General features: G+C 47.4%; 10 protein-coding genes across 16 annotated transcripts; 5 read left to right on the forward strand and 5 right to left on the reverse strand.

The window, feature by feature from the left end:
* Nucleotides 1–10: 10 nt before the first annotated feature.
* Nucleotides 11–1229, forward strand: LOC9662002 (oligoribonuclease). Its single transcript, XM_002962402.2, has 7 exons — nucleotides 11–230; nucleotides 274–350; nucleotides 416–497; nucleotides 572–627; nucleotides 686–772; nucleotides 840–930; nucleotides 1033–1229. The coding sequence occupies exons 1-7, from the start codon at nucleotides 26–28 to the stop codon at nucleotides 1143–1145; spliced, it is 711 nt and encodes a 236-aa protein (XP_002962448.1). The 5' UTR covers nucleotides 11–25; the 3' UTR covers nucleotides 1146–1229.
* LOC9660813 (ribosome biogenesis protein BOP1 homolog) lies at nucleotides 1197–4954 on the forward strand. 3 transcript variants are annotated; one of them, XM_024662991.1, is made up of 18 exons: nucleotides 1197–1587; nucleotides 1637–1791; nucleotides 1847–1964; nucleotides 2011–2112; nucleotides 2157–2316; nucleotides 2366–2474; nucleotides 2528–2630; nucleotides 2678–2828; nucleotides 2878–3010; nucleotides 3071–3174; nucleotides 3228–3295; nucleotides 3349–3409; nucleotides 3473–3700; nucleotides 3751–3835; nucleotides 3887–4053; nucleotides 4111–4261; nucleotides 4369–4509; nucleotides 4609–4954. In XM_024662991.1, exons 1-16 carry the CDS (start codon nucleotides 1243–1245, stop codon nucleotides 4194–4196), a joined length of 2175 nt encoding a protein of 724 aa, XP_024518759.1. In that variant the 5' UTR covers nucleotides 1197–1242; the 3' UTR covers nucleotides 4197–4261; nucleotides 4369–4509; nucleotides 4609–4954. The 3 variants fall into 3 exon arrangements, with proteins under 3 accessions (XP_024518759.1, XP_024518752.1, XP_024518747.1); XM_024662984.1 differs by having other exon boundaries at nucleotides 3887–4261; nucleotides 4369–4513; XM_024662979.1 differs by having other exon boundaries at nucleotides 3887–4261.
* A 521-nt stretch (nucleotides 4955–5475) lies between these two features.
* On the reverse strand, nucleotides 5476–9062 carry LOC9660814 (probable WRKY transcription factor 14). 3 transcript variants are annotated; one of them, XM_024663025.1, is made up of 4 exons: nucleotides 8864–9062; nucleotides 7127–7859; nucleotides 6824–6961; nucleotides 5476–6618 (listed from the first exon to the last, which is right to left on the reverse strand). In XM_024663025.1, exons 2-4 carry the CDS (start codon nucleotides 7837–7839, stop codon nucleotides 5784–5786), a joined length of 1686 nt encoding a protein of 561 aa, XP_024518793.1. In that variant the 5' UTR covers nucleotides 7840–7859; nucleotides 8864–9062; the 3' UTR covers nucleotides 5476–5783. The 3 variants fall into 3 exon arrangements, with proteins under 3 accessions (XP_024518793.1, XP_024518789.1, XP_002962865.2); XM_024663021.1 differs by having other exon boundaries at nucleotides 7127–8342; XM_002962819.2 differs by having other exon boundaries at nucleotides 7127–9062.
* Nucleotides 9063–10446: 1384 nt separating this feature from the next.
* On the forward strand, nucleotides 10447–11077 carry LOC112341985. The gene is made up of 2 exons (XM_024663061.1): nucleotides 10447–10733; nucleotides 10793–11077. The coding sequence occupies exons 1-2, from the start codon at nucleotides 10631–10633 to the stop codon at nucleotides 10933–10935; spliced, it is 246 nt and encodes an 81-aa protein (XP_024518829.1). The 5' UTR covers nucleotides 10447–10630; the 3' UTR covers nucleotides 10936–11077.
* Nucleotides 10894–12315, reverse strand: LOC9662003 (inosine-5'-monophosphate dehydrogenase). Its single transcript, XM_002962820.2, has 4 exons — nucleotides 11629–12315; nucleotides 11398–11577; nucleotides 11079–11336; nucleotides 10894–11020 (listed from the first exon to the last, which is right to left on the reverse strand). The coding sequence occupies exons 1-4, from the start codon at nucleotides 12286–12288 to the stop codon at nucleotides 10949–10951; spliced, it is 1170 nt and encodes a 389-aa protein (XP_002962866.1). The 5' UTR covers nucleotides 12289–12315; the 3' UTR covers nucleotides 10894–10948.
* Nucleotides 12316–12329: 14 nt separating this feature from the next.
* LOC9662004 (mitochondrial import inner membrane translocase subunit TIM23-1) lies at nucleotides 12330–12740 on the reverse strand. Its single transcript, XM_002962821.2, has one exon. It carries the CDS (start codon nucleotides 12738–12740, stop codon nucleotides 12330–12332), a length of 411 nt encoding a protein of 136 aa, XP_002962867.2.
* Nucleotides 12741–12750: 10 nt separating this feature from the next.
* LOC9662005 (NADPH:adrenodoxin oxidoreductase, mitochondrial) lies at nucleotides 12751–14920 on the forward strand. The gene is made up of 12 exons (XM_024663030.1): nucleotides 12751–12917; nucleotides 12976–13080; nucleotides 13140–13307; nucleotides 13361–13477; nucleotides 13539–13648; nucleotides 13710–13783; nucleotides 13833–13894; nucleotides 13947–14136; nucleotides 14186–14240; nucleotides 14290–14357; nucleotides 14417–14556; nucleotides 14605–14920. Exons 1-12 carry the CDS (start codon nucleotides 12762–12764, stop codon nucleotides 14842–14844), a joined length of 1485 nt encoding a protein of 494 aa, XP_024518798.1. The 5' UTR covers nucleotides 12751–12761; the 3' UTR covers nucleotides 14845–14920.
* LOC9660815 (ALA-interacting subunit 1) lies at nucleotides 14851–16490 on the reverse strand. The gene is made up of 7 exons (XM_002962822.2): nucleotides 16354–16490; nucleotides 16237–16295; nucleotides 15986–16183; nucleotides 15864–15934; nucleotides 15473–15803; nucleotides 15098–15387; nucleotides 14851–15029 (listed from the first exon to the last, which is right to left on the reverse strand). The coding sequence occupies exons 1-7, from the start codon at nucleotides 16415–16417 to the stop codon at nucleotides 14966–14968; spliced, it is 1077 nt and encodes a 358-aa protein (XP_002962868.1). The 5' UTR covers nucleotides 16418–16490; the 3' UTR covers nucleotides 14851–14965.
* Nucleotides 16491–16530: 40 nt separating this feature from the next.
* On the forward strand, nucleotides 16531–22228 carry LOC9662006 (putative calcium-transporting ATPase 11, plasma membrane-type). 3 transcript variants are annotated; one of them, XM_024659628.1, is made up of 31 exons: nucleotides 16531–17108; nucleotides 17169–17401; nucleotides 17449–17538; nucleotides 17604–17673; nucleotides 17737–17807; nucleotides 17866–17949; nucleotides 18001–18078; nucleotides 18137–18211; nucleotides 18264–18430; nucleotides 18484–18596; nucleotides 18653–18708; nucleotides 18758–18800; nucleotides 18872–18939; nucleotides 18988–19068; nucleotides 19120–19173; nucleotides 19231–19293; nucleotides 19343–19438; nucleotides 19489–19602; nucleotides 19654–19893; nucleotides 19941–20087; nucleotides 20138–20254; nucleotides 20315–20413; nucleotides 20470–20607; nucleotides 20664–20764; nucleotides 20824–20869; nucleotides 20924–20998; nucleotides 21062–21163; nucleotides 21218–21325; nucleotides 21377–21468; nucleotides 21529–21647; nucleotides 21721–22228. In XM_024659628.1, the coding sequence occupies exons 1-31, from the start codon at nucleotides 17015–17017 to the stop codon at nucleotides 22059–22061; spliced, it is 3375 nt and encodes a 1124-aa protein (XP_024515396.1). In that variant the 5' UTR covers nucleotides 16531–17014; the 3' UTR covers nucleotides 22062–22228. The 3 variants fall into 3 exon arrangements, with proteins under 3 accessions (XP_024515396.1, XP_024515391.1, XP_024515399.1); XM_024659623.1 differs by having other exon boundaries at nucleotides 18872–19068; XM_024659631.1 differs by lacking the exon at nucleotides 16531–17108 and having other exon boundaries at nucleotides 17379–17401; nucleotides 17510–17538; nucleotides 18872–19068.
* Nucleotides 22229–22406: 178 nt separating this feature from the next.
* LOC9660921 (calcium/calmodulin-dependent protein kinase type 1G) lies at nucleotides 22407–23357 on the reverse strand. The gene has a single exon (XM_002962823.2). The coding sequence runs from the start codon at nucleotides 23355–23357 to the stop codon at nucleotides 22407–22409; it is 951 nt and encodes a 316-aa protein (XP_002962869.2).
* Nucleotides 23358–25219: the final 1862 nt, after the last annotated feature.

A 25219-nucleotide genomic window follows, 5' to 3' on the forward strand; every position in this document is an offset into this window, starting at 1 on the left:
CTACATTGTCAATGCGTGGGAACCCATGACGGAGAATCTCTTCTCCGCGCTCACTCTCATTGACGATGAGGACGATCTCGGTCAGCTCGGCGGTGGCGGCGGCGGCAGTAGCAGCTCTCGAATTCCTCTCCCGCTCGGCGATGCGGGGAGAAAGAATGGCTCCTCGCTCGCTACAATCGCCGGGGAGTTCGTGAGCCGGCCTCTTGTGTGGATTGATCTCGAAATGACTGGTAAGAGGCTAGAAGCGATCGATTTGGCAGTCTCTCTTTGTAGGATTGGATGTTTGCAAGGATAGGATTTTGGAGATTGCGTGTATCATCACTGATGGCAAGCTAACAAAGAGCATTGAGGTAACTTCTTTTGCGAATTCGTCGTCGTGATCAGTGCTTGAAAAAAATAAAAACGGTTCTTCCAGGGACCGAATTTGGTGATCCATCAATCCGACGAGATTTTGAAAGGCATGGGAGAGTGGTGTCAAACACACCATGCAGCTAGTGGTAGTGTTCTTCGGCTTCTATGAAATCTCTTATCTTTCTCTCTATGAAATCTCTTAGTTTTTTCTCTCTTCCAGGACTTACTGAAAGGGTGCAAAATAGCAAAGTAACCGAGGCACACGCTGAAATGCTGGTAAAAACCAACCAAAGTTTTTTCTGCGATTCCCTGAAGATCATTGTCTGTCATCCAGGTTCTCAAGTTCGTCCAGAAGTACACGATCGCTGGCTACGCACAGCTCGCCGGGAATTCGGTCTACAACGATCTAAACTTCCTCCGAGTGAGTGAATCAATCCCAAAACTTCCAGATGATCTTAACAAGGCTTCCATTTTTCTTCTTCGTCTAGAAGTACATGCCGACGCTAGCAGCGCATCTCTCCCACGTAATCGTCGACGTGAGCTCGATCAAATCGCTGTGCAAACGCTGGTACCCTCGAGGTTCGTGCGTGATAAGAAAAAAAAAAAAACCTTTTTACTTTTTTTCTACCAGAAATCTCTGTTGTTTTTCCTTTTGTTTTTTTTTTTGCCAAACTCTTCTAGACGCCGAAAGGGCTCCAAAGAAAGCAAAGAGCCACCGAGCGCTGGATGATATCAGGGAGAGCATCAAAGAGCTCGAGTATTTCAAAAGGACGATTTTTAAAGACAAGCGCTAACCAGTATGTAATTTTAAAAATCCTGGTTATTAGGGTTAATAATTGTAAAGGGTTAATTGTAAAACCCTAGCTAGGGTTTGGGCGTGTTCTTCCCGCAATGGCAGCGTCCGACGACGATGCGCTCCAGGTTCTCTCGGGCGATGATCAAGACGATGGAGCGTATTCCAGTGATTTTGAGGAGGAAGAGGCAGATTCTGGTGAGGAAGAGGCAGATTTGGATGAAGAAGAGGGAGATTTTGACGATGAAGATGAAGAGGATGAAGATTCCGATGAGGAGGACGGGGCTGCGGATGGGAATGTGGAGGCCAACGACTCGGCGAATCACGAGGAAATTCGCGAGGCGCTACTGGATTACATTGGAAACGGCAATGCTGGAGCTGACGGTGATGAAGAATCTGATGATCGCGAAGCCGCCGACGAGAGCGATTCTTCCGAAGACGAGGTCAGTCTCTTAAAAAAAATTGGATCCTTTCATTTTTAGTTTACCACAGGCTCCTCCACGGAACACTGTCGGAGAAATTCCCTTAGAGTTTTACAAAGACGAGGAACACATTGGCTACGATAGAGCTGGCCGCAAGCTGAAGAAGCAAGCACGGAAGGATCAACTGGATTCTTTTCTCGATCGTAGTGATGATCCAAAGGACTGGTAAGGTAAACGTTTAGCTCGGGTGAGGTCTTAGTTCATGGTTTTTCTTTCACAGGCATAAAGTCTATGACGAGTATAACGATGAATATGTCGAACTTACGAAAGAAGAGATGGGTATGATCTCGAGAATTCGCCAGGGGAAGCTACCACACGCGGAAGTTGATGCATATCAGGTACAAATGGATTACTCGCTCACGTCTTCACGATTTTGTCTCTCAGCCTTATGTGGATTGGTTCGACTGGGACGGAAAAGGCCATCCATTGTCAAATGCTCCTGAGCCTAAACGTCGCTTTATTCCCTCCAAATGGGAAGCTAAAAAGGTATGCCCAGCTTGGTTCTTTATGGTCACTCGTTTCCGTTGCAGGTTGTCAAACTCGTTCGTGCTTTGAGAAAAGGATGGATTAAATTGGACAAACCGAAAGAGAAACCTCGATTTTATTTAATGTGGGGAGATGACCTGAAAGTTAACGAGAAAACAGCCAACGGTCTTGCCTACATCCCAGCACCAAAGGCCAAGCTTCCAGGTGCTCGTCACATGATGTTGTAGCGGTTGTTGATGCTTTGTATTTTCAGGTCACGAAGAGTCATACAATCCCCCAGTCGAGTATATCCCATCTGAAGAGGAAATTAATTCTTATCAGCTTATGTATGAAGAGGATCGACCAAAATTTATTCCAAAGAAGTAAGCACTCTTTTTTATTGCTAATGTTGTCAATCGTGGATTTTTTATTACAGGTTCGATAGTCTTCGTCATGTTCCTGCTTATGCTGAGTTTATCAAGGAAATATTTGAGCGTTGCTTGGATTTATATCTGTGCCCCCGAACACGCAAAAAACGGGTAAAGTGCATATTTTCATTCGTCAGCCTGTAATACTTTCCTTGCAGTTGAATATCGATCCGGATTCCCTTCTTCCAAAACTTCCCAAACCAAAAGATTTGCAGCCTTATCCAACAACGTGCTTTCTAGAATACAAAGGGCATACGGGTGCCGTTTCGTCCATCAGTGCGGATCCTACTGGAGAGTGGCTATTATCAGGTTTGTGTTTTTTGATGATGGAAGTGTTTCGATCAGAGCTCTATGTCAGGATCGCGGGATGGAACTGTTAGAGTCTGGGAGGTGCAAACCGGAAGGTGTAAAAAGGTTTGGGACATGGGTGGCAGCGTGTTTTGTGTTGCCTGGAACCCGAATCCAGCGTTACCTGTTGTCGCGATCGCAGTGTAAGTTCAATAGTTCATCTTACATTCGTATTCGTTTTGTCCTGATTATCTTTCTTTTAGGAGCAACGACGTGGTGTTACTTGATCCAGAAGTTGGAGATGAAGAAGTCCAATTGAATATTGCCAAGCTGTTAGCTGTCCAGCCGAGTACTTCGGAACCTACGGGTGAGCCCTTCTTTTTAACTGTTTTATTCTCTTCTCATTATTCTTCTGAGTAGAAAATACTCCATTGATCGGCTGGAAAAGGCACGACAAGCTTCGCGGCATCCAACTGTCTCATCAGCAGGTTCTGATATTTTGATTGATGTTTATGAATTAACTATTTTATTTCTTTAACAGAACGTTGTGCGGGTTTCATGGCACAATAAAGGCGATTATTTTGTCTCAGTTTCTCCAGATGATATCCTTTTTACTTTTATTTATTTATTTTCTTTCTTTTCTGTTGAACTTAACGCTAGCAAACGCAACAACAGAGCTGTTTTGGTACATCAACTATCAAAGCAGCAAAGTCAAAACCCTTTCCGCAAGCATCATGGCCGTGTTGCTGATGTGCTTTTCCATCCAGCAAGGCCGTTTATGTTTGTGGCAACGAAAATGCATGTCCGTGTATACAACCTTGCGAAGCAGGAGCTGTCGAAGAAGCTGATCACTGGTCTTCAGGAAATTTCGTCGATGGCTTTACACTCGGGAGGTAGGCTTTGAAAGAGTAATCTTGCAGGCTTTGAAGTCTGTCACTGGCAGGGGACAATTTAATTCTCGGAAGCAAGGGTGCAAAGCTGTGCTGGTTCGACATGGACCTCTCAGTGAAACCTTACAAAACCATCAAGTAAGGTAGTTGGGTTATCTCTTACAGATTTCTGACAAAATTCCACATTAGGAATCATAAGGAAGACATCAATGCGGTAGCTTTTCACAAGTCATACCCGCTGTTTGCATCATGCTCAGACGATTTGTCAACGCATGTCTTCCACGGCATGGTATACTCCGATCTCATGCAGAACCCCTTGATCGTTCCATTGAAGATCCTCCACGGCCACCAGAAAGGTGAGAGATCCCCCTCAGGAAGCAGCATGCTCCAGTCTTACCCCGCCACATCTCCAGGTGTATCGGACATCAAGTTCCATCCAACGCAGCCGTGGCTTTTCACGGCCGGAGCAGACTCAGTTATAAAACTCTTCTGCAACTGAAGTGGTAGGGAAGGCAGATCGATCAACCCATGAAAACCGAAAGCAACCGCCAGAGAACGAGATCGGTACGTCAATCGGAGCAGGATCTCTGGCACTGGGGGGAACGCTTTTCCAACTTTGTTTTTCTTGCTTCGTCCACGGGTTTGCTAATCCCGAGAACGTGACCTTGCAGGATGGAGCAGAAAAAATCGGTCAGTGTTCGTAAGTCTCGAATGGGAGCGGCAACAGCAGCAGCAGCAGCAGACGGAGGTGGTGGTGTTTTGTTTCGCGCCGATGAAACGATTAAACTGGACAAGCGGGAAAAGGATTGAGAGTGAGTGAGTTTTCTACTCGTTTTCCGCTCCTTTCTTTTTATTTGCTGATGCAAGTTGGGGCTGACTTTTTTGGTGCTTGCCGCTGTTATGTTTGGAAGTCATACGCTGACAACGGCGCAGAATCTGGGGACCACGCGGGCAGCGTTTTGACTTTGCGGGGGGGCATTATTGCACGTGGCCGTTTTCGTTTTCTACTGCTGCTGCTGCTGCTGCTGCTGCTGCTGTGCTACTACACTACTACAAAAACTACGAGCAACGCAACAAGACTTCGCTACAGCTCACAAGGCCTGTTTGTGTTTCGCTTTGCTTTCGACTCTTTCGTTTTCACGACCCAGTTCTCTCTCTCTCTCTCTCTCTCTTGTGTTTTTTTTAAAGAGTTTTATTGGGGACATGCTCTACAGGCGGCACCCCGCTTGCAAACAGACGAGCAGTTTTCTTTGCGTACGTGGTGCCCGTGTTTTTCACTACTCTTTTCTTTTCTTTTCTTTTTTCTTTCTTTCGAGGCCAATGTTGGCTTGATTGCTTACTAGTGAGTGTGAAGGTGAGAGCTTTGGTTTCTCTCTCTCTCTCTCTCTCGCACTTTCGCTTTCGATTCCTTTGTGTTTTTACTTCCTTGATGACCAGAATTGAGGGAGGACCAAGTCGAGCGAGACTGCGAGGTATGGAAACTTCCAAGCGCTTCTTACGGTGCTAGTTTTTTTTTGCTTTCCTTGTCTTCCAGATCTTCCCAGTGAAAGAGAGAGCTAAGCAAAGAACACGTTAATAAAGACTAAACAACAGTGCTTGGGTTCCACTGTGAGTGTCACTCAACTCATCATTGCAATGGAGCTGGACCAGCAAGCACCAAAAACAAAGAGTCTCCGTACCGATGATGCCAAGTTGCGGCCGTACGCAGCCAGATCAAACAAATCAAACCAAATTCCTGGCGATGAACTTGGAAGAACTATTTGGTTTAATGTTCATTCTTTAACTTCAGAATCTCCAGTTCTGGAAAAGCTATGGCTTGAATCATTCTGTAAAGGATTGCTGTGTGTGTGTGTGTGTGTGAAAGCAACAATGGGGGGAAGAATGGAATGGTAGAAGACAACATCATTCTCTCTCTCTCTCTCTCTCTCTCTATGTTTTTTCCTTCCTTTGTTCCGGGCAAGTTCGCTCTTTTTACAAAATAGAACACTCGATTCTCTGGAAGAGCTGTTCATCTAAATCGTGTGCGATCGATTCATTCGATTCGGCGGCGGCGGCGGCTGTGAGCTGCGCGACGCGCGACGATATCTCATTGATGATGGTGATGCTGCTGCTGCTGTTGCTGTCCTCGATGGTTTTGATTCGATCCAGACGACCAGCTAAACAAGTTGAAAGGATCCACGCTGCTCTTTGGACCACCAGGAGAAGGATCACTGTTCCCAGGACCGCCGCCGCCGCCATCGCCACCTCCGCCACCGCCACCACCACCACCACCTTCGTCATCCGATTTGTACTCGAGGAATCCCTTCTCCAGAATGGACGACAGCTCCGGCAGCTCCTCCAGCTCGGAGAAGAAATCCTCGTCCTGGGAGCTCGACCGGGACGTGTTTGTGTCGAATCCGATGTCCGCCAGGAGGTGCTGGTGGTGGAGGAGCGCTCGGCTGGGAACTTGGCGCTGCTGCTGGTGGTGCGGCTGCTGCTGCGGGTGGTGGTGATCAACCTGCATTGGATCCGGCAAGTTGACGATGGAAACGAACGGGTTCTCCAGATGCCCGGTCGCGGCATTTGCTGCAGGGTCCGTTTGATGGGCTTGTTGCATCTCCTGCATGGACGACGAACCGGGTCGACTCTCCTGCTGTGGCTGATTGTTTGAATCTTGCTGCCGAGTTGGCGAGGAAGCTGTGGTTGATCCTGACGCCGCGGCTGCCGTTGCTGCGGCGGCGGCGGCGGCGGCTGCTGCTGCTGCTGCTGCTGCTGCCATGGGACGGATCCTCGTTGTTCCAGCCAGGGAGTTTCGATGGGCCGGCCAGGGATGGTTGTGCTCGGAGGTGTAGGTGATGATCAGCATTGTCGGGTCGTTGCGGCTCCGCTCGACTTGCTTTCTCGCGGAGCAGCCTTTGGAGCTACTGCATCTGTAGTATCCCCTGGAAGCAAAAGCACGAGAAACCAGCGTGAGCATTGCGAAATCCGAGCGAGACCCACGAGACCCAATGCGCGCGGGGATGGGGGGCAGGGAAATTCTGACAGACCCACGATGCCATGCAGTTGATAGATAGATATGGATATGAAGATCTTTGAGGAGCTCGCAGGAAAAAAAGTGGGAGAGAAGAGGAGAGGATGATCACATACCTGGGATACGGAGATCCTTTGATGGGTTTCTGCCCGTACTTTCTCCACGCCCACATATCTGAGGGAAGAACTTCTCCGGTCGGCTTGCCGCCGCCAGCCACGGGAACGCACACGATCCGCTTTTGCTGCATTTTCCGGCTGCCACAGACAAGAACCAGCCATCAGAGATCAATCACCCAAGAAGAACTGACAAAACTCTCGGATCTCACAAGCATACGATCATCGAAGTTAAGAACAAGGCAACAAGAAAGGAAAAGATCTCAAACTCACCGACAAGGAAATCTATGCAAAGTTGTCGCTTACCTGCGCTTGGATCCCTGATGCTTGGAAGAATTGCTAGTGCTGTTGTTGCTAGCTGCGTTGCTGTTACTGTTGTCGGCAGTGGCGAGCGATGAATCCTTGCCCGCCGAGGGAGCCATGGTCGGGCTGGCCGGCGACGCGCAGTCGAAGCTCGACGCCGGCACATTCACGTCCGTCAAATCCAAGCTCCCAAACTCGTTCTTCACCGCCCCCGCTGGCGACGAGCACGCAGACGACCGCTGGAAGTCGGCCTTGAGATCGTCCAGGAAGGTGAGCGAGCGGCTGTTCGAGAAGATGGTATCGAAATCTGGCACCTCCAAAGGCTCGCGCTTGACGAGGCCGCCGCTGGTGGAAGCGCTACCGCCACCACCACCGCCACCACCGCCATGGAACAAGCTCGAGGGAGCCGGGTGGTGGTGGTGGTGGTGGAAATCGCTCAAATCGGCTGCCGGGACCAAATTCCCGCTGATGAGCTCCAGGAATCCTCCAGCTCCCATCCTAGCCTCTGGAAAACTTGCTGTCGATCCTACTGCTGCCACTGGTGGTGGTGGAGGAGACGATGACGAACTATTCAATCTCTCCGCGCCAATGGCTGGCAAATTCTGCTGCGACGACGAGGAGCAAGATCTGGAAGGCGAGTCGGCGATGGTGGCGTTGCTGCAAATCCCGGCGCTGCGAACAATGGCTCCTAAATCCCCATCGTGCTGCTGCTGCATTCTACTCCGCGTCTCCACAACTTGCAAAACCCCGGAAACAGTTTGACACATGAGGAGAGAGCTCGCTCTAAGAACTGAACCAGAAGATCATAGGAAAGGAGGGAGCGAGGAAAAAAAAGCTAAAAAAAAGGACTGGAAGAACTCCAAGAAGAACAGCAAGAAGAAACTTTCTTCACGGAAGAACACCGCGACTTTTTCGCTCTCTCTTTTTTTCCCCGTTTAACTGGTAGATTGGTCGGGAGATTTCGGCAATGGGTCGCCGGATCACTGCTCAAAATCCCACCTTGGCGGTGGAAACCTGGTGAAAAAAGTAAAGACTTGTTACCGTGGAGCTGTTCTTGCGTAGTAGCAGTAGCTCGCGAGAAGCAATGCCGCGCCTCTAGCGGAAGAATCCATATTGGCACCCAAGAGACAACGAGGCAAGCATTCCAGCAGGAGAGATAGAAAGAAAAAACCTCACAGCCCAGCCGACTTAATAGTCGTGTCCATGATCTCTTCCAGCACTGGCAGCAAGGAAGAAAGTTTAGATTCCTGGTGTGGAATATCGCGAAAGAATAAAAGGTAGAGAAAGGATGGATTGAGACACTCCCGATCGAGACGATCAAATCGCTCGATGGAAAAGTGGGAGCCCAAGAGTCCCGCTCCTCCGACGAAAAAATCGAGAGAGAGAGAGAGAGAGAGAGAGAGAGAGAGAGAGAGATCCGGCAGCAAACAAGCCGGCGATCAGATCTTTCACTGATCAAGCAAGACTATTGCGACCCAAAAAAGCTTCACATCTTTCTTCCAAATTCTTCACTCTTTTTTCTTCCCGGAGCTCCGTTAGCCCCGCTGATGATCCTGACTCTTTTGGAACCCCCACTTTTGTCAAACTAGCTCATGGAAAGAGGAGGATTTACACACACACACACAAAGTACTGCAAGTATATCATGGTGGCTACTTGTGTGCGTTGGTTGTGTGAGAAGAAAGCAGTGAAACTAAGTGTGTTTGTGTGGGTGTGAGAGAGATTGAGAAAGCTGTGAATACCTAAGTGTGTGAACTGTGTTGCCCAGCATTTGATCTGATTTCCCAAAAATTCTCTCCTTTTTGCCGAAGAGAAGGTAATTTTCCTAGTTTTTCCAAGAGAATTCAAGCTCAACAAGGGCCTTTTTATCAGCCCAAGTTGTGAATTCTATCCATCAACAGGTGTTCATCTCCAGGAGGAAAAGAAGAGATGAGAACTGGGCTTCCATTCAAATAAATACATGGAAAACAAGAGTAGTAGGACCATGGTTCCTGTAGATTATGCCGTATGCCTACATGTATGTGTATGATGATGATGTATGGGTGGTGTCATCTCAGTTGCGTGTGAAACCCTAATTTGCGGTCAGCTTTTGGCTAGACCACGTTCGTTTGTTTTGGAATTTAGAATTGTCATTGAATGATCCACATGAGCAAGACCAAGCACGATGGAGCACATTTTCTCTACCCAAGAAGTTTCATCCAAATTAGATGACCCAAACGATCTATATTGATCTAACTATGTTTTGATAGTTGCGTCTTCTTTGTGACATGGACAAGATCTATTTACAAGATCAAAAGATGATAATCCTACCGCACAGTTTCAAGAGACAATGAACCATCGATTCGCGGGCCTTTTATGTCCGGCGTTACTTTCTTTAGAAGTATGAACTTACCTTTACCGCGAAAGTATATACCCGTTGGTAACTCCCCGTGAAAACAAAATGGCGGACGGTTAGGTAAAATATGGAGAAGGTCTGACTTGGTGCATTAAATGTGCGCACGTTCGGGCCATGGGGGCCATGCATGTGCCATAGATAGCCATCCGAGATTCCCTGGCATCTCTCACCATGCATGCTTGATGCTTATACCCATGCGGATGATGTCATCATGGGCATCATGATGGCCATGATTCATAATTGTCGGCCGCCGTACGGGAGTACGGTAAAGGCCGCGCGCACTCAATGTCAACGCGCTCCAGGCGTTGCCACGCGGAAAGCGCGCCCAAAGTCAAATACCCCCTGTCGGATGTCAAAACCCCCGGGATTCCACCGTGGTCCACGCCCCCCGCCGTACAGCCACTGAGTTGTGGAAGTGGAGTGGGGTGGTTTGTTTTGGAGGCCTTTCTGTCCGTACCTTTCTTTTCTTTTCTTTTTTGGAGATTCCTTCCGTATGAATTAGGGCTCACGCGAAACGTAGCGTACGGATGGTTCGCGTTTCAAGGATACATTGTTTACTCTCTCCTTGGGGACCAAAGTCTTTGAAGACGTTGGATTTGTTTTGAGGGAGCAATGGGAGCTCATCACGACCAAGTTTTCGGGGAAATTTATGGTGGTGGCATCGTCGTGCAACACACATAAAAGTGGGATCGATCATAGCTGGAGCTGGCATGGACCAAGATCAAACATTTCCTGGTGTGACTGAGGAGTGCTCATGATCTCCAAATGTTTAATGGTTTCCTGGGATGGATCCCGGCATTGTGTACACGTGAAGCTTTTAACTACCACAGCTGCAAATGGATCACGCCCCACATCTTCTCTTTGTCAATCTCATCGAAATTAGGATCAAACGTATAGATAGTATACTTCGTCTAGTTTCTAATGTTGACAGTAACACTCGAGCGATTTGCATTAGATTAGAATTGTGATAAAGACAGTGGTCTTGGCAACTTCTAAGAGGATTTGACCTGGCAAGCAGGAAGCAATATTCGGGTTTGGACAGAATATCCAAACCTAAGAATATTCTGCTACCAAATAGCTCTTTGGACAGAATATCCCCCAAGAACCCTTTAAAATGGGGTCACTCGACTTTAGAGCGTTCATTCTTCGGTCCCGCGCCATAGCCGTGTATAGGAGTGGCCTGAGATTGACAAAACGGGCACCAAGCTCTTCTCGAGGTACTTACCATCGCTTAAAAGCTTCCAATCGATCCTTTTTTTTTTGGTTCTTCCTTTAGATGAGCTCAAGAACACCATTCGAGCGGAGATGGAGAAGAATCGCGCAGTGACAGACCCAGCAGCAATCCGCTACCTCATCAGCGATGGCCTGCAAAGGATAAAAGAACTCCAAACGATGCTTAGCATCCAAGGAAACGATTAAGCAGCTAACAGCACTAGAAGCGTTTCTTCTCATAAGAAACGAGGCCGTGAACACCGCCCTCGACTTGGGCAGCTCCTGATCGAACCTGGTTGATGAGAAGCAATGGTTTAGTATCGAAAAATCGAATTTTGTTTGTTAAGTACCTCTAGCCTTATGTGTCCGTCGTATAAAGCCTTGTGTGCTTCTTTCACGGACTTAACTCCCAGGTCTTGGAATCCTTGCTTCACGGCTTGCATAGTGTATGGAATCAGCCGCAAGACGGAGCCCTTGTCCGCGACAGTCCCCGAGACACCTTGCGCGATCTTCATCTTGGCTTTCTCACCGAGGTAGCGAGCATCGCTCCCTTTAGCCATGGCTTCCAGAGATCCCATTCCTCGGTAAACTTTGAGACGCTGTCCATCCTGGAAGAACAGTTTCGAGGGAAAACTTAAACTTAAAAGACGGGAGAAGAAAATGCTTTACCCTGTCGAAGTAGTCGCCGGGAGCTTCTTCGGTTCCAGCGAGAAAGCTTCCCATCATCACGGTCGAAGCGCCGAGAGTGAGAGCCTTGACAATATGTCCGGAGTTGGAAATCCCTCCGTCAGCTATCACAGGAATTCCAAACTTTCGAGCGATGGACGAGGTCTTATACACCGCTGTTGCCTAGAGAAACCAAGATCAATCTCTACACGAGACAAAGCTAGAAAAAACTACCTGTCCTCTTCCAACAGCACAAACTTCTTGAGTTGTGCATATAGAACCCGATCCCATTCCAACTCTGAGAGCGTCGGCACCGGCCTCGATCAGATTCCGGGCTTGCTGCATCGTCACCACATTGCCAGCGATCACGTCCACCTCCGGGAACCATTTTTTCGCGTAGCCAAGCATCTCCCTCTGATAGATCGAGTCCCCCTGCGAGCTATCCAGGATAACCACGTCCACCCCGGCTTCCACGAGGAGCTTGAGCCTCTCCTTGTCGGCTTCCCTCGTCCCTATGGCAGCGCCGACCAAAACACGCCCATCTTTTCCCAGAGATGGCGTGGATCCTACCTCTAAGCTCGCGCTCTTGGCGGCTCTCACCAGGGATGCTTGCTCCGCTGGCGAGCTGTTGTAATGGATGAAGCCGATGCCGCCGGCGCGCGCCATCGCCACCGCCATGGAGGATTCCGTGACGGTGTCCATCGGGGAGGAGAGGCAGGGCGCCGCGACTCGGATATTTCGCGTGAGCTGCGACGAGAGATCGACGGCGTCGGCCGGGAAATCGATGTAGCGCGGCAGGCAGATGATGTCGTCGTAGGTGTAGGAGAATCCCTGATTGAACAAGCGCGCGGCGCCATAGCCGTCCTCCTCGCCCGCATTGCCATTGACCTCCATGGAAGAAAAACTAGGGTTTATGCTATAAACCCTAAAAATTGTCAAGATTTAGGGTTTATCAGGAACTCCCGGCCGACAAGAATCGCGGCAGCGATCAATCCACCAGAGGCTCCAGCGACGCTCGCGGGGCGGATTCCAGCGGCGGATCTGAAAATGGCGCCTGTTCCAGCGGTCGCGGCGATGAAGCTGGCCGGATCGTCCCTTCCCCGCGCGCAAACCAAGCCATTGTGGAGAGAGGCATAGACGAACCCTACAGTGCCCAGAGAAGCGCCGGCCTTGCGTCCCCTGTGCCCGGCCATGTTGAGAATTTGATTGATCCGGAGCTTGAGAGTGTCGCTGGCGTCGCCGAACCGCAAGCAATCCATCACAGCCGTAGCGCCGCCGACAAACGCTCCAGTGAGAAATCCAGCGCCAGAGAAGAACACGAGATCGTCTAGAAAATCCCTCTCCATTGTTCTTTATTTTAGGGTTTAATGAAGGTTTTGGCTATGGCGCGACGAGCGTCGCGTCTTGGCCTCCGGTTCCCTGGCCGATCACGCGATCTGTGCACTGGTAGCGACGATTTTGGAATGCCTCTGCACGTTTGCGTCGTGGGGAGCGGTCCGGCGGGATTCTATGTCGCGAAAAAGGTTTGATCGGTTCTCAAGGTTTGCGCAAGAAAGCGACAATCGCTCGGCATTTTCGCAGCTTCTCAAGCGTTTTGATTTCGCGAGGGTGGATATATTGGAGCGCTTGCCAGCGCCGTTTGGTCTAGTGCGATCGGGGGTTGCTCCAGACCATCCGGAAACAAAGGTAAAGAGACTTGTCTCGAGTTTGTGTTGTTCTCAGCTTTGTGTGGCGTGGAACCACAGGTTGTGATCAATCAGTTTTCCCGCACGGCAGAGGACGAAAGATGCCGATTTTTCGGTAATGTGTGCCTGGGAACGGATGTTTCTCTGGAAGAACTTCGAAAAAACTATCATGTAGTAGTTCTTGCATATGGAGCTGAGAGCGATCACAGGCTCGGAATTCCTGGAGAGGTTTGTGTTCTTTCTTTCCTTTTTTTTCTCGTTTTAATTTAACGTTGGAACAGGACTTGGAAGGAGTTTTTTCTGCAAGACAATTTGTCTGGTGGTATAATGGACACCCAGATGGGAAGGACTTGCCGATCAATCTGAACGATGTGGAAACTGCTGTGGTCCTTGGCCAGGTTTTGATCTTCAAGTTTTCTTTTGTTTTGCTTTCTAAAGAGAATGCCTGATCGTGTCCAGGGAAACGTAGCCCTTGACGTTGCACGAATCTTACTTCGTTCTCCCAGCGAACTGTCAAGCACAGACATTGCCGAGCATGCCGTGAAGGCACTGCGAACGAGCCGCATCAGGTTTCTTTCATCCCTTTTTCTTTGGCTTCGGTGATTAGAACTGTTTGGCAGGAACGCTTAGAAAAGTATACGTTGTTGGTAGGCGTGGTCCAGTGCAGGCAGCTTGCACGGCCAAGGAGCTGAGAGAAATTCTTGGTTGGTTTTATAGACTTCTGATATGTATGACGGCTGAAATCTTCCACAGGGTTGAAAGGTGTGGAAATCGTCATCAACGAGGCTGACTTGCAAACAACCGATTGCGACTTGGTACGTGAACTTACTCTTTCTTTCCGTTTTTTCTGACACATCATGTCTGAAGGAAGAGCTGCAAAGTAGTAGAATACACAAGCGTGTTTTCGATCTGTTTTGCAAAAGCGCGACATTTACCAAGTGCGCTGGAAGAGATAAGCAGCTGCAATTTGTGTTCTTCAGAGCACCGGTATCATTGTTGGCTGCCGAAGATGGCATCCATGTTAGAGGAGTTCATCTCCAGAAAACACGTCTAGAAGGCAAGTAGCTGCAATGTTTCCAGACGCATGCTTAAAACTTTTCTAGCAGGAAGCCATCCGCGAAAGCTTGTAGGAACTGGAGAGTTCGAGGAGCTGGATTGCGGGTATGCCTGTTACCTTTAAGTTCCATACTGATCACTTAAAATTCGTCAGGCTGGTGCTGAAAAGCATTGGATACAAGTCTCTACCTGTGCCTGATTTGCCTTTCGACCATAAGAAAGGTTAGAAAAGCGTTTTTTTGTTTACCACTTTTAAAGCGACTGGTCTGTAACTTTCGCAGGCGTGGTGCCGAATTACTTCGGACGCGTGCGCTCAAGCGATGCTACGAATGAGACTGAGCGTGGGCTGTACGTGGCGGGATGGCTCAAGCGTGGCCCGACTGGAATCATTGGAACGAACGAAGTTTGCGCACAGGAAGTGGTATGAAAGTTAATTTCTCTCATGGGAAGCTTATGAACTACATTCCAGGTGACGAGCATTGAAGAGGACGTGAACAGAGCAGTAGTGAGCAACCTAAAGGAAGTTCCCGGAAGCGTTGGGCTGGAATCCATTCTAAGCGAGAAAAACAAGCGCTACATAACGTTTGAAGGCTGGGAGAGATTGAACGAGACCGAGATGGAGAAAGGCGCTGTCAAAGGCAAGCCGCGGGAGAAGATCGTTGGCATTGACGAAGCACTCGCAATTGGTTTGGCCAAGGAAAAAGAGTAAAATTCCTTCTCAGAACTTCGCTTATTTTGCGATAACCATTCTTTGTTTCTCTTCAATACAAGGTCGATTTACAGCATGGAAGATATAATAAGGCATTCCAAAGAAACAAAAAGCTCGTTCTCTATGAGAGGCCATTAACGTTACCTTTCCTGTTCCAGGACAAGTAGGAGGTATCTCCAAGAGGCCTGAAAGGTATGGCGTTAGCAGGAGGAAAAAACTTTCAAGTAAGAAACTTTGAAGTTTGGATGCTTACCTGGGAGTCTTGTAGTGAATGAGGAAGAAGACGATCGCGAGAAAGATGCAGAGAACACCGACTGTGAGATAAGCAATCCCCAAGAAGTTGTTCTTGCCACCGAGCCAGCTTGCCGTAGAGAGGACGAGCTTCTTCTTGCCGCCAAACTCGTAAGTGTTATAAACGTTCGTAATGTTTACGCTTATAATCTCTCCGGCCTGGAGATCTGTCTCGATTTTTCCCCACAGCTTTCGAAACGTTGGTAACGCCGCGGATCTCATCCACACGATCAAGTCCTCGGCCTCGCTTAACTGGTGAGAAAAGAAACGCACAAAATAAACAACGAGGGCTTAGAGGTGCCTTCAAAGCTAAAAGCTTGTCAAAGTATTCACTCACTGGCTGTGAGACGTTTAGTGCAGCTCCTCCGATGAACGCGCTGCTGCTCTCGTTCCTGTTTAGATTGTTGGGAAAGTTGGAGGGAAATACCGTGCTCCCAAACTTGTGATCACGGTCACTCTTCCAGGAGATGCCGCGCTTGTTGACGGGGATTGGCGCACTGTTCTGGCGGCTGAATAAGTAAGTGTCGTTGAAAAGACTCCACGCGATGAGGCCACACGGGATGATAGGCGTGTTGTTAAACTGCTTTAGCGGCTTGCAGCTATCCAGATCGCTGTTGGAGGTGCTAGCTCCATCCAAGAGCTGCTTGTCACTTCTACTCTTCACATACCTGGAACGAGCAATTGGATTGGATCATCAAAGAAGAAGAAAAAAAAGTTTGAAACGATACCTTCGGTGGTTTTGATAGTAGTGATCGAGCTGATAGTACACATAGACGGGGTTGTTCATCTTCTTTGGAACCTGGAAAACGCAGCTTTAACAAAGAACTTGTCAACGACTGGAAGAACTCACAGTGAGTGTCATCGGACAGGATTTTTCAGTAGTATCGTCCTGGATATATCGTATCCTTGCCTCCTTAGTTGTGATATTAGCAGGAAGACAAGAGGTTTCGTACTGCTCGACGATCTCCACGACGCTGTTGGACGCAAGCAACGCAATGGCTCCAATGGGAATAAAAATGGCGCCGACGAGCATCAAAATGGCGATTACCTGCGCGAGAGAAACCATCAAACCAAAATCGATCGATCCAGGACAACACATACCCAGCCAGGGGTCAAGAGAGGCTTGCAAGCGGGAAGCTCTTGCTGTGTAAACTTAGAATCTACAAAACCCGAAAATCCCGATCTAAGAACTCCAGCAACGAGAAGAAATCCCCTTACATTTCGGCTTGCGTGATGGCTTGGCGGAGGCGCCAGCGGAGCTGCTCGCCGCATCGTTGCTCATCGCGCGCGCCTCGAATCTATCAGCAGCCGGAGTGGAATGGAATCGCAGCTCGCACAACGCGCTGCGAATGCGAAGAACCCTAAATCACACTATATTCCTCTTGACCGAATAAAAGTAGATTAAAAACGCGGTCTACACGTGGCACGATCGCGGCCGTCGCTGGAGACTGAGCTGCCACGTCAGCCCTCAATCTGATTTTCTCGTGGTGGGGAACTTAACCGCCAACAGGTGCTTGCGCGCGCCTTTGCATCATCCGCCATATCATCCTCACTTTGCTCCTTTCTACTCTTCCCTCGCAGCTAGGTTTTCTAGAATTTAGGGCAAGACAGGGAGGGAGAAGCGCGGATTCTCCGATCGATGGCGCAGAGCTGCCGTCGGCTGGGATTCCCGTGGCGCCAGTGATCCGGTGGTGAAATTTCGGGATCCACATCGCCGAGCGCTCCAGCAGCATTGCCGATCGAGAGCAGGCTATGGTGGGATGCTAGGGGCCGGGACGCTGCCGCATTTTAGGGTTTTGGAGGAGGCTTAGGGTTTTCTCGCGCGGGGAAGGGAAGCATGAGGAGAAAGATCGCGCTGAGCTGAGCTGATGCTCGCAAAATGCTTTTCGATCATGATTCTGCGCAAAACGTGCGAGAAAGAGCTGCGCTCAAGTTGCCCCGACCTTCGGAGTTTATCGGGCCCGACGATGAGCGTAAGTGGCTTTCTTTCTGGCCATTCTCATCTAAGTCTCTTTGGTGTTTTTGGTGCTCAGCTCCTCCTCCCATCACTGCGAGAACAGCCGGTTTTGGCATCACGCCTGCGGAGATTGCCAAATGGGAGGGCAACACGGAGGAGTTGGAGGCATACGATGGTTTTGATGGCATTGCGCGCGCACTGAAGATCGATCCGCAAAAGGGCATTGATGCCACCCCGGTGGATATCAAAGCCAGGAGAGATGCTTTCGGTCCAAACACATACCCGCTCAAGAAAAGAACGCCATTTTATGTAAGCTTGTTCTCTCCTTCGTTTTTCTAGAGCTTGTTCCATTCCAGATGTATGTTTGGGAAGCTTTGCAAGATGAAACGCTGATGATATTGATTTTGTGCGCCATAGTGTCCTTGGCTGTTGGGCTGACAACCGAGGCAAGTCTTGAAACAAACTAAAGAAATCTAAAGGTTCTGATTCAGTTTTTATTTTTTGGATGTAGAAACCCAGCGAAGGGTGGTATGACGGTGGAGGCATTTGTTTTGCTATTGTTGTTTGCGTCATGGTAGCTTGTGAGTTTTTATTTTTGGTTCTGTTGTGTACTTAAATCTTAAAGAAGATTTCTGTCACTGCAGCTTTAAGTGATTATAATCAAGCCAACCAGTTTCAAAAGCTCAGTGCCGAGAAAAGGAAGATTTATATAAATGTGAGTGAGTGACTGGGGGCTCGTCATGTTGCTGAAATTTGCCGTGCGCCTTGTGTAGGTGACAAGGGGTGGTCACAGGACTAAAGTGTCGATTTTTGAGCTTGTAGTTGGTGACATGGTTCATCTTGCAATCGGTGACCAGGTTCGTGCAAGCTTACTTTGTGCTGCTGTAGTATTTTTTGCTCGCTTGCAGATTCCAGCCGATGGACTCGTATATGTTGGGCATTCTTTGATTGTTGACGAATCAAGCATGACTGGCGAAAGTGACCCTGTTAGTATTGCTCTTCGAGCTAAAATTTCACTCTTTCCATCTGATTCTCGTCTACCAGCTTCCAAAAGATGAAGAGGAAAAACCATTTTTAATGTCAGGCACCAAAGTGCTTGACGGTTTTGGGACAATGCTGGTGTGTACCTTGAGCTATCATATTTCCGTCATAATCATTTTACCAATCACAGGTCACTGCCGTTGGAATGCGAACTGAATGGGGAAGAGTTATGGCCACACTCAGTGAAGACAATGACGAGGAAACTCCCCTTCAAGTCCGACTGAACAATTTAGCAACAATAATCGGGAAAGTGGGCTTATCCGTTGCGGTTGTGTGTTTTATTGTTTGCGTGATACGGTAAGATCCGTTTTTCGAGTGTTTCCGATCGTTTCTCACCGAGTAGCGTGCAGATTTCTATGCCAGACAAATTTGAAACACTTCAGCTCGGAGGATGGTCGACAAATAGTTGAATACTTTGCTGTTGCAGTAAGTTTTATTGAAATGCATAATACAGATTATCAAGGTATAAAATGGCTAATGTTTTTCATAGGACGTTTTCATAGTTATCGACTTTTACAGGTGACGATTGTGGTCGTAGCTGTCCCCGAAGGTCTTCCGCTTGCAGTCACCTTGACGTGAGCTAACAATTCCATGTTGCTTTTATTTCTTACATTTATTTTTCAGGCTTGCTTATTCTATGAAGAAGATGATGACCGACCGTGCACTGGTAATGAATTCATGCACTTTTTGTGATCGATTTAGAATTTTTCTTTTGATTCTAGGTCCGACATTTGTCAGCTTGCGAAACTATGGGCTCTGCAACTGCTATCTGTAGTGACAAAACTGGCACATTGACAATGAATATGGTTTGTTTTCAAGGTTTCCTATATGGATTTTGGCTTTGTTTTCTACAGATGACTGTCATCAGATCATGGGTGTGTGGCAAATTAAGGGAGCCAACTGATCTTGAGAATATCAGTGAAGGTGTGCGTAAGGTATGGCAACTCTGGTTTGTAGATCTTTCAGTTTTTACTTCTTTCTGGCAGCTTTTGTTTGAAGCTATTTGCTTAAATACGAATGCAAGCGTTGAAACGCATGAGGTATGTTTATTGTCAATATTCCTGCTCTCTCACTTAGTTACTGATTTTCTTTTGTAGGGCGCTCCTCCAGAAATAACTGGGACCCCTACGGAAGTGGCTGTTCTTGGATGGGGTGTAAAGGTGCATAATCTACTCTCCGACTTACCTTTCTTAACTGCTTTGTTAACAGCTCGGTGCGAATTTCGATCGAGTAAAGAAAAGCGCAACAGTAACAGAAGTTGATGCGTTCAATTCAACCAAAAAGCGCATGGCGGTGATTGCGAAGGTTAGTTGCGTAGAATAAAAAAAATTGCAGTCTCAATAGTTTCTTTGCAGACAGAAGATGGAAAAGCATGGATTCATTGGAAAGGTGCTTCAGAAGTTGTATTGGCTCAATGTTCAAACTTCATGGATGAGCAAGGGAATGTCAGCCCTTTGACGCCTGAAAAGGTTTGTAATGGTGTTGTTTCCAATGCCCCTGTGCTGATCTTATTTCTCCAGTTGCAAGAGCTGCAAGAAATTATCGACACCTTTGCAAATGCCGCCTTGCGAACGTTGTGTCTGGCGTGTAAGGAGTTTCCTCAGAATGAGTTTCTTGCACGGCCTCCTAAGAAGCATTCGACTATTGGACCTCCAATCCCAGAAGATGGCCTGACTTGTATAGCTATCGTTGGAATCAAGGATCCATGCAGACCTGGTGTTCCTGAAGCTGTTCACAAGTGTCAAATTGCTGGCATTAAGGTATGGTTGTGCATGCATTCCCGGCTTAGGAAAAAACCATATTACAGGTCAGGATGGTAACTGGAGACAACATAACAACTGCCAAAGCCATCGCTGTAGAGTGCGGAATTTTGACAAACGGAACTGCGATTGAGGGCAAGGATTTTAGAAACATGTCGCCAGACGAACAATACGAAATTCTTCCGGCGATACAAGTAAGTTGTTGTGCTCAACGTTCAGTTGACAAAATCCAGAATTTCACCAGGTCATGGCACGGTCATCTCCAACAGATAAGCATACTATGGTCAAGAGATTACTGGAAATGGGGGAGATTGTAGCAGTGACAGGGGATGGAACCAATGATGCTCCTGCTCTTCATGAGGTACTCTGCTTGGGACACTCACATGTTTGTTTGTTTGAGCTAACAGGCATTTGCCACTAGGCATCCATTGGGCTTTCAATGGGAATTGCTGGTACAGAAGTTGCAAAAGAAAGCTCGGACATTATTATTATGGACGACGATTTTGCATCGATAGTGAAGGTAAAGATTGTAAGACTTCCCTTCGTTCTAACTGAAGTCGGCCCTCGTTTGAACAGGTCGTGAGATGGGGGCGCGCTGTTTATGCGAATATTCAAAAATTCGTGCAGTTCCAGTGCACTGTCAATGCTGTGGCCTTGATGCTAAACTTCATATCGGCGCTGTCCGAGGGTGCAGCTCCTTTGACAGCCGTTCAAGTGAGTGAGATGCTAGAAATGCCTCATTGTCTGTACTTACCAAAGCTTTATTCCAGCTGCTATGGGTGAACCTGATCATGGACACATTAGGGGCTCTTGCATTGGCAACTGAACCTCCTAATGACGCAGTCATGTATAGGCCTCCGATTTCAAAAGAGTATGATACCATTTTTGGAACAGAAAATTGTTTTCGCTGATCTTCGATGTTTTTCTTAGAGCACCGCTGATTAACAATATCATGTGGCGCAATCTTCTAGGTCAGGTATGGTTATATGCTTTTCCTGCAAATCTTTCTCTGACTTGACTTTACTTCCAGAGCATTTATCAGCTAGGTTTGCTCTTAGTTTTGAAGTTCAAGGGGATTGAAATACTCAACCTGAAGGACGATCCTGTAATTTCTGGTCACCACATACTTTTTACTCCGTAATTAACGTTTTTTAATTTTTTCTGATAGAATGCACCACCGCCTCCACCACGCAGTGCGCATGCTAAGCCCGAGGGTGTAGCTCACGAGAAATTGGTTTGTATCATTTTTAACGCCTTCGTTTTTTGCCAGGTAAGAGGCTATTTTCCATCCCTTTTCGTGTTGTTTCTGACACAGGTTTCGCAGGTTTTTAACGAGATGAACGCTAGGAATCCTGAAAAACTTAACGTTTTCAAGGGTTTTACAAGCAATCGTTTGTTCATGGGTGTCATTTTGTTTACAGCCATCGTTCAGGTTTGTCTCCTTTTCCTCCATTGCCTTTACTCATGCCTCTTCTTTCAACAGGCGCTGCTCGTTGAGTACGGTGGAACTATAGTTAGCACAGTTCACCTCGAGTGGAACCATTGGATTTTGTGCATTATTCTAGGTGCCATAAGGTGAGTATCTCCGGGAAGCCAAGGACTCCCTTCGTGAGACTTTTGCGTTGCTTGCTGCAGTTTGCCGCTGGCAGCCCTTGTCAAGCTAATACCCATCCCCGACAGGCCATTCAGCGAGTACCTCATCTTCTGGCGGCGAAAGAAGCACAGGAAACAAAAGCTCCTCACGCGCAGTGGAAGTAAGTTGAGTGACCATTCGCTCTTCTCTCTGGGCCTGAGCGTCTTTGGTTTTTTCTTTCTTCTCGTGAGCAGGATCCATCAAGGGAATTATGTTCAACCGGCCTCCCAGCGCCACCACGGGAGCCCCTCCCGCTCCAAAAAAGTTTTATGACACGGCCGGGATCGATGCGCAAGGCGTGCCCGCGGGGCCTCCTCGGCGGCTCTCGGATCTGGCGAGACGGCCTTCGGCGGAGCGGAGGAAAGAGTCGCTTACGGGTGCGCTGAGCGCTCCCACGGTGACCACGGCCTCCACCACCGAGGGAGGCGTTTTGACGAAAGTGCTGGGCAGTCCTCCCGAGCCCGGCGCTGCGACGGAGCAAGCGCCACTGCGGAGGAACAGTCAGGCATGGGCGGAGGAGGCTCCCACGTCCTGAGTTTCGTGAGTTTGAGCGTATAGACAACTTTGCTGTACAGCTTTCTTTTTTTTCTCTTTCTAGTTCCTCACTGTTGTAGTACAGCAATATCCATATGGTTGTTAAAGTAGAAAAAAGAGTAACTTTCAACAAATCTAGATTTACACATAAGTAGAATTATTACTAAAGGTTTTTTTTTTTCTCAGTTACATTGAGAATGTTTACATGTCTATCAAGAAATAATTATAACTATTATTAACAAAGATAAAAGATATTGTTTAGCTTAAGTAGAGCAATCTTCTTAATTTCTTTTTAATTAGCTTTGCATTATATAAGATTTACATGGTCCTTTATATAATAGCAACATTATGTTTTTAAATATTTCTTTATCCACTCATGGTCGAGGACCTTTTCCAGAGTAAACCTCCTTCCGGGATCCAATTCCGTCATGCCTTGGATAAGCTGCCTTGCAGAATAGGATGGAATGCCATCCCAATCCATGGAATTGTGATGGAAATTCCTTGTACTTCGATCTCTCTTGCGTGCATTCTTGAATACCACCTCCAAATCCATATTTGGGAACGGGCAAGTTGCCGTGAGACAAGTGTAAAGCAGCATCCCTAAGCCCCACACATCGCTGGCTGTGATATAGCGCCCATCGAGCATTGTTTCGGGGGACATATAATCCCACGTCCCAACCCCACGCTCGTTCCACGGATCCTCCATCCAGCAAGCCATCCCAAAGTCGGACACCTTTGGGACATAGAACTTCCCAGGTCGCGGGTACTTCAGCAAAACATTCGCGGGCTTCACATCGCAGTGGATGATCTCGTTGTCATGAACCCTCTTTAGCATCTTGGCGAGAGCTATGACGATCTTTGCAGATTCTTCCTCATCAAGCTGCCCCTTGTACTTGATCCGGTCTTGAAGGCTGCAATTGCACAGCTCAAGAACAAGGTGGTACACCTCCCCGTACTGATTGGGCTCTTCTCGTATGATGTGCTCGAAGTGGACGAGCCCCTGCTCATCCAAACCCTTGAGTGACACCTCTAGCATAGCCATCACTCGAGCTTCAAACAGCCCATCGGGCCCATGGACTGTCTTGATCGCAAACAGCTTCCCATCACTCCTTCGGAATGCCTTGTACACCGTCGCTTGCCCTCCACCCCCAATCGACTTCTCTAGTCTATATTTCTCTACCAGCGCTGGGTATTCCTCACAAAGCTTTTCATCCAAGACCGAGTGGTATTCCATCCCTTGCCTAAGTTTTTTATGCACATCACTCTCTAAGTTATATTCGCACTCTCGCTTAACCATCTCGAATGAGCTCTTAGGGCTTGTTTGTAAAGGTGGAATCTTCATTTAAGCACTTTTATTTTTGAAGGTATCATGTTTAAATGATAACATTTAGTGGAATGGAGCTCCGTGCGATCAGAGTCCATACACTCGCTGCTAGCGGCGCTCAAGGTATGCGCTAGAACAAAGGGTCGGGAGGGAGATCCATCGTGCCGCCTCCAAGAGGTTTGGAGAGGAAAAAAACATCTACATCGCCAGCATGTACGCAAAATGTGGCTGCTTGGAGAGGATTTTCCAGGGGATGGAGCAGTGAGATGTGGTTTTCTGGACTGCGCTCATCGCAGGCTACGTCCAGAATGGAGCTCCGGAGATGGCACTGGATTTGTTCTCGCAGATCCAAGCGGCCAGCGCTCTCCAGGCCCTTCTCAAGGCTTGCGTGATTCTGGACGAGAGAGAACGAGCAGGGAACGATAATGGGAAGTTCTTCGCAGGGAGGATGAAGTTTCTCGAGAGAACCATGGCAATCCAGACCTGCCAAGAGCTCGGATAGCATGCTCTCGCGGTACGCTCGTTTGGCAACTTTGTCTTGTGGATGCCTATGCCAAGTGTGGAAAGCATGAGAGACTCTCGGCAAGTTTTCGATGGGATTGAGAACCCCGACGTTGTTTCCTGGACGATGTTATGGGATATGCTCAAAACTGGCAGGAAGATTTGGCTCTGGAGCTCTTCTCGCAGGTGGAAGCTACTATAATCAATACGGATAGCTTGAGTTTTCTTGCGGCTGTCAAAGCTTGCTCTAGTTTGGCTGTGCGAGAGGAGATTGATGCGTCGTTGGCTGTGAAGATCAAGAGCTTGGAACGAGCCATGGCGATTCACTCTCATGCATCTCGTGGCTTCAAGTTGGAAGCGAGGAAACATTTACACTTGGCAAACGTGATGGTGGACTTGTATGCCAAGTGTGAAAGTCTAGAAGATGCTCATAGGGTGTTTGATTTGATGGAACAGCATGACATCATTTTCCATAACTCCACTTTTCACTGTGATTTGGACTTGGATGGAAAGATTGACAAGATGTCCAACCTACATGTAAGTATGCAATACTTAAGGAAAGAAAAAGTTTCTCAAACCTGGACCAAGTTTGTCACACCAGCTGATAATCTGTCTAGGGCAAATGAGACTTCAGAAGAAGAACATGCCACTTTTGTTACCTCTCAGGGTCAATGGACGAATTGGCTGATATCTACAATCTTTACCTGCAATTCCTAAGAAAAACAAATTGCTTTGAGTTGTATAGCTTTTATTATTTATATATTATAATAAGTAAGTTCTTGGAAAATTTGGTACAAGTCAATGAGGACTGATGAGTATTTTTATTTATCCAATTCCTAAACAAGATTTTATGACAAATTTAAAGTTATAATTTTTAAATTTTAATTTATATTTACTAAGTAAATATATACTATATTCCATTTTCATATTCTATGCATTCACATTGATGGTGTAGATGAAGGGCAATTCTATTATATAAATTAATTATTCTATGTGAAGCAACAAATCATGTCTCACAATAAGAACATATACATCTATGCTCAATACATAATTTGAATTTAAAAGAGTTGAACCCGTGTTATTTACTCAGATACCATATATAATACACTTATTTTTCTCCCCTTAAACAAATTGGAAAAAAGGCAATTGCTTAATAAAAGAGTTTTTAGTGGTTATTTTATCCCTATTTATCCCCTAAAGTTCCAAAGATTCATGGTGACAGTATATTTAAATCTTATCCCATGATCACATGCACTACAATATAACTATATATCAAAAGGATAACAAAAAATAATGAGTAATTTTATATTTTATATTTTTCTCAAACAAGATAT

The sequence above is a fragment of the Selaginella moellendorffii genome, unplaced genomic scaffold (genome assembly GCF_000143415.4).
Source record: "Selaginella moellendorffii unplaced genomic scaffold, v1.0 SELMOscaffold_2, whole genome shotgun sequence".
NCBI lineage: Eukaryota > Viridiplantae > Streptophyta > Lycopodiopsida > Selaginellales > Selaginellaceae > Selaginella > Selaginella moellendorffii.

Coding starts and splice junctions, on each gene's coding strand:
- LOC9662002 (XM_002962402.2), top strand. CDS start 26: ATGACGGAGAATCTCTTCTCCGCGCTCACTCTCATTGACGATGAGGAC. Junction 231..273: donor GATTGATCTCGAAATGACTG/GTAAGAGGCTAG, acceptor CTCTCTTTGTAG/GATTGGATGTTTGCAAGGAT. Junction 773..839: donor ACGATCTAAACTTCCTCCGA/GTGAGTGAATCA, acceptor TTCTTCGTCTAG/AAGTACATGCCGACGCTAGC.
- LOC9660813 (XM_024662984.1), top strand. CDS start 1,243: ATGGCAGCGTCCGACGACGATGCGCTCCAGGTTCTCTCGGGCGATGAT. Junction 2,317..2,365: donor ACCAAAGGCCAAGCTTCCAG/GTGCTCGTCACA, acceptor TTGTATTTTCAG/GTCACGAAGAGTCATACAAT. Junction 3,410..3,472: donor TGTCTCAGTTTCTCCAGATG/ATATCCTTTTTA, acceptor ACGCTAGCAAAC/GCAACAACAGAGCTGTTTTG.
- LOC9660814 (XM_024663021.1), bottom strand. CDS start 7,890: ATGTGTCAAACTGTTTCCGGGGTTTTGCAAGTTGTGGAGACGCGGAGT. Junction 6,962..7,126: donor CATCAGGGATCCAAGCGCAG/GTAAGCGACAAC, acceptor TGTCTGTGGCAG/CCGGAAAATGCAGCAAAAGC. Junction 6,619..6,823: donor AAAGGATCTCCGTATCCCAG/GTATGTGATCAT, acceptor TTTTGCTTCCAG/GGGATACTACAGATGCAGTA.
- LOC112341985 (XM_024663061.1), top strand. CDS start 10,631: ATGGGGTCACTCGACTTTAGAGCGTTCATTCTTCGGTCCCGCGCCATA. Junction 10,734..10,792: donor GGCACCAAGCTCTTCTCGAG/GTACTTACCATC, acceptor TTCTTCCTTTAG/ATGAGCTCAAGAACACCATT.
- LOC9662003 (XM_002962820.2), bottom strand. CDS start 12,288: ATGGAGGTCAATGGCAATGCGGGCGAGGAGGACGGCTATGGCGCCGCG. Junction 11,578..11,628: donor GTGCTGTTGGAAGAGGACAG/GTAGTTTTTTCT, acceptor TGGTTTCTCTAG/GCAACAGCGGTGTATAAGAC. Junction 11,337..11,397: donor CCGGCGACTACTTCGACAGG/GTAAAGCATTTT, acceptor CTGTTCTTCCAG/GATGGACAGCGTCTCAAAGT.
- LOC9662004 (XM_002962821.2), bottom strand. CDS start 12,740: ATGGAGAGGGATTTTCTAGACGATCTCGTGTTCTTCTCTGGCGCTGGA.
- LOC9662005 (XM_024663030.1), top strand. CDS start 12,762: ATGAAGGTTTTGGCTATGGCGCGACGAGCGTCGCGTCTTGGCCTCCGG. Junction 13,081..13,139: donor CAGACCATCCGGAAACAAAG/GTAAAGAGACTT, acceptor GTGGAACCACAG/GTTGTGATCAATCAGTTTTC. Junction 13,308..13,360: donor GGCTCGGAATTCCTGGAGAG/GTTTGTGTTCTT, acceptor ACGTTGGAACAG/GACTTGGAAGGAGTTTTTTC.
- LOC9660815 (XM_002962822.2), bottom strand. CDS start 16,417: ATGAGCAACGATGCGGCGAGCAGCTCCGCTGGCGCCTCCGCCAAGCCA. Junction 16,184..16,236: donor CTCTCTTGACCCCTGGCTGG/GTATGTGTTGTC, acceptor TCTCTCGCGCAG/GTAATCGCCATTTTGATGCT. Junction 15,388..15,472: donor CACTAAACGTCTCACAGCCA/GTGAGTGAATAC, acceptor TTTTCTCACCAG/TTAAGCGAGGCCGAGGACTT.
- LOC9662006 (XM_024659623.1), top strand. CDS start 17,015: ATGCTTTTCGATCATGATTCTGCGCAAAACGTGCGAGAAAGAGCTGCG. Junction 20,870..20,923: donor GGCGCAATCTTCTAGGTCAG/GTATGGTTATAT, acceptor CTTTACTTCCAG/AGCATTTATCAGCTAGGTTT. Junction 21,164..21,217: donor ACGCCTTCGTTTTTTGCCAG/GTAAGAGGCTAT, acceptor CAGGTTTCGCAG/GTTTTTAACGAGATGAACGC.
- LOC9660921 (XM_002962823.2), bottom strand. CDS start 23,357: ATGGTTAAGCGAGAGTGCGAATATAACTTAGAGAGTGATGTGCATAAA.